The sequence below is a fragment of the Mus caroli genome, chromosome 4, assembly GCF_900094665.2.
Source record: "Mus caroli chromosome 4, CAROLI_EIJ_v1.1, whole genome shotgun sequence".
NCBI classification, from domain to species: Eukaryota; Metazoa; Chordata; class Mammalia; order Rodentia; family Muridae; genus Mus; species Mus caroli.
In genome coordinates, this window is record NC_034573.1 from 106,712,984 (window position 1) to 106,717,217 (window position 4,234).

The 4,234-nt window shown below is 40.8% G+C and overlaps 1 protein-coding gene across 1 annotated transcript in view; it reads left to right on the forward strand.

The window, feature by feature from the left end:
* Positions 1–4,234, forward strand: part of LOC110292624 (phosphatidylinositol 3-kinase regulatory subunit gamma) — an 80,840-nt gene that overhangs the window by 49,505 nt on the left and 27,101 nt on the right. Inside the window, exon 4 of the mRNA XM_021160061.2 lies at positions 2,739–2,919. Within this exon, the coding sequence (XP_021015720.1) occupies positions 2,739–2,919 (181 nt within the window). The remainder of the gene's footprint in view (positions 1–2,738; positions 2,920–4,234) is intronic.

A 4,234-nucleotide genomic window follows, 5' to 3' on the forward strand; every position in this document is an offset into this window, starting at 1 on the left:
AATATATATATGGCCTCTTCTATAAAGATGGGTTCTGTTTACTCAGAAACAATGCTCAAAATAAGTGTCTAGGGAGAATGCCTGCGGTAAATGTAATAGCCTGTAGGGGCCAGGATTGGCCTGGCTACAAGGTAATATAGACATTGCTCAGGCTGTTGTAAAGTACAGGTGACGTCTTCCATAAGGATGGTTTATTGACTGAGAAGCAGTGCTCAAGATCTAGGGAGCAAGAGTCCGGGATAGACAAACATTATAGTCTTGGGGACTTGGGTGAAGTCCCAACCTACAGGGGGCTAGCAAGATGGCTCAGTGGTTAAGAGCACTGGTTGCCCTTCTAGAGGTCCTGGAACCACATGATGGCTCACAACCCTCTGTAATAGGATCTGATTCTTTTATGGTGTGCAATGAACGTGCAGACAGAACACTTAAGTACATAAATAAATACATCTTAAAAAAAGACTGGCCCTACAGATAGCAGAGATCATCAGTATTGTACTGCTGCAGACAGACACCGTGACCAAGGCAAGTCTTAAAAAGGAAACATTTAATTGGCGCTGGCTTACAGATTCAGAGGTTTAGTCTACTTGTCATCAAGGCAGGGAGCATGGTAGCATGCAGGCAGAAACGATATTGAAGTACTTGACAGGTCTATGTCTAGATCTGAAGGCAGCAAGAAGAGAGGCTGGGCTTGGCATGGGTTTCTGAAACCTCAGAACTCAGCCCACAGTGACACACTTGGAGGAAGTGTTTCCTCCAACAAGGCCATATCTCTGAATCCTTTCAAATAGTGCCACTCCCTGGTGACCAAGTACTCAAATCTGTGAGCCTTTCTATGGAGACCATTCTTATTCAAGCCACCTTACCAGGTTATTAACTATGTCTTTTCCCAGCCTCCGGAGTAAAGCAGGTGTATGCACCTCCCCCCCCACCTCTTTCCTCCTTCTTTTTTCCTAGTGCTTATCTGTGAGCACAAGGACTTCGTGTCCTCTATAGATGTCCAGCGCATTAATTTGAATGAGTTTTAAGTGAGACAGACCATCTTGGATTTATTGTCTACATATATATATATATATGTCTCTCTATATATGTTATATACGTGTATACACCTATACTAATCACATACCATTAGTTGATCTTTGTAATGTGCCTTTTATATGACTAGTTCATCACCCACCTAAATACTGACTTAAGTCTTGTATAATTAGAGTTTTAACCAGTCTATAGAGTCAGGCCTGAGTTACTTAGCCTTTCACAAGTCCCAGTGGATCATCTGTCATGTATTATAAACGCACAGTATAAAGCCTATAACCCCTACCCCACATCATGGCTCTGTTAGAAAACCTGAGTGGGAACAGCGCGGGATTTTGCTGTTATAGGATAATCAACCTGGTATGGGCTTACATGATGCTTTATGGGGCTTATAAAACATTGCCATTTTAATTTTAGTTATAAATTCCTTTTTTCTTCTTCTCGATTTCCCCTTCTTTTCTTCTCTTTGATTTTCTTTTCTGGGGAAGGGCCTTGCAGCCCAGATACACAGGGCTCACACTTGCGACTCTCCTTTAGAGCCCCAGGCTTACGGGCATGTACTACCATACCTGTCTTAGAAATGATCTTTAAGGGATTATTTGGATTTAACTTAGTAAATAAAGATGGTCTGAGGTACTTAAGCACCGAATTATATCTGTAATATGAACCTTGAGTATATTGGTAATACTGAAAAAAATGTTTATAATTCCTTTTATAGAGAGATGGCTTCTGCTTCTGCTCAAAGACAGAAATTGCCTCTATTCTCTGTGACAAATAAAAAAATAATAAAAAATAATCAATTTATTTACATTTTAGGGTTTTTTGTTATTTTTAAGTAATATTTTAGGCTAAGTTTCTTTTTTTTTTTTTAAGATTTATTTATTTATTATACGTAAGTACACTGTAGCTGTCTTCAGACACTCCAGAAGAGGGCGCCAGATCTTGTTACGGATGGTTGTGAGCCACCATGTGGTTGCTGGGATTTGAACTCTGGACCTTCGGAAGAGCAGTCGGGTGCTCTTACCCACTGAGCCATCTCACCAGCCCCGCTAAGTTTCTTGATATTGACTGTTATATAGATTTGGGTATTTTGTTTTGAGACAGGGTCAGTCTCTCTATGTAGCCCTGGCTTTTCTGGAACTCCTTATGTAGACCAGGGTAGCCTTAAACACACAAAGATTCTCTTGCCTCTGCCTGAGAATAAAGATGTTACACAACCATAACCATTCCAGATGTGTTGATTTTTAATAACTAAGGTATTTTATGGACAAACAAATAGGAGAAGAAAAGACAAAAACAAAAACAAAAACAAAAAACAAAAACAAAACAAAAAAACAAAACAAAAAAAGAAGTAGTCCAGGTATGATGGCCCTATGATTGGAGGCAGAGGCAGGAGGATCTCAGCTGTTCAAGACCAGTCTGTTCCACAAAGCAAATTCTAAGAAAGCCATGGCTACACAGAGATGTTGTCATAAAAACACTAAACAAAACAGAACAAAGCAAAGCAAAATAAAAAGAAAGGTAAGAAAATAATATAAAATAATATATAGTTTTACACACATAATTATATGTGCTGTTTTACCACTTCTGCTTATTAGCAAAATAACACATTTATTTGATGTGAACTAAGTTTTTATATCTCCATATGAAATTAGTGTTTTACTAGGACTTTGGGGACAATGCTACAATTACTGTTTTATTGTTCACAGGAAGGGAGGAAATAATAAATTAATAAAGATCTATCATCGGGATGGTAAATATGGCTTCTCTGAGCCCCTGACGTTTACTTCTGTGGTGGAGCTTATTAACCACTATCACCACGAGTCTCTCGCTCAGTACAATCCCAAACTCGACGTGAAGCTGACATACCCAGTATCCAGATACCAACAGGTACGACCATAGGGGTTCTTGTGGAATTAGTTCATATAATTTTATTCTATTAGGCTTATTGGTTTATATTTATTGTCCTAATTAATCCTGAGTGTGGTGGGGCATGCCTTTAATCCTAGCAGAAACAGGTAGGTCTCTGTGAGTTTCAGGCTAGCCAGGGCTATGTGAGACCCTATCTCAAAAAGAAAAGAATAAGATATAGTCTTAAGTAATATTTTAACTACATTAATTTAGTGTTTTTGGTTTTGTTTTTTGAAATAGGGTTTCATGTATGTGTGCTGGCTTTGAGATCACTATGTAACTGACAGTGACCTTCCTGCCCCACTCTCCTGAGTTCTGGGATTCTCGGTTTTTGCTATCACACCTCACCTTTTGGGGGTGGGGTGTGTGTGAGCTCAGAGATCATCTCAGGAGTTAGTCCTCGGAACCATTCACCTTTGTGTAGTGAGTCGCTCTTATTGGAACCTGGGGTTTACTGATTAGCCTAGGCCGGATGACCCAGGAATCCACCGATTTCTGCCTCCCTAGCAGTGGGATCCAAGTGTGTGCCACCAAACCTCACATTGTACTTAGGTGCTGAGGATCAGATTCAAATTTTTTTTAAAAGATTTATTATTTATTTATAAGTACACTGTAGCTGTCTTCAGACACCTCGGAAGAGGGCATCAGATCTCATTATAGAGCCACCATGTGGTTGCTGGGATTTGAACTTGGGACCTTTGGAAGAGCAGTCAGTGTTCTTAACTGCTGAGCCATCTCTCCAGCCCCAGATTCAAATCTTCATGTTTATGCAACAAGCACTTACTGACTGAGCCATCTCTCCAGCCCCATTTCCTTTTTTCTTTTTTAATTTGAAAGTTTTATGTATGTGTGCTAGTGTGTGCGTGTGTGAGTGTCTGAAAGCCCAGAAGACATGACGTTACATTGGAGCTGGAGTTACAGACAGCTGTAGATTGCTGGATGTGCAAAAGTACTCCCCACCACGGAGCCATCCCCACAGTTCCTCCAGGCCTAGTTCTTTCTCTCTTTTTAAAAAATTTTATTATATTTTGCTTCATGTGTATGAATGTTTTGCCTGCCTGGTATTCTGCCTGGTGCCCACTGAGGCCAGAAGAGGGCATTGGATTTCCTGGAACTTGAGTTACAATGGTTGCTAGCTGTCACATGGGTGCTGGGAACCAGACCTGGGTTCTCTAGAAGAGCAGCCAGTGCCCTTAAGCACTGAGCCACCTCTCCAGCCCCATCTATCTTTCCTTCTCCCTTCCCTTCCCTTCCCTTCCCTTCCCTTCCCTTCCCTTCCCTTCCCTTCCCTTCC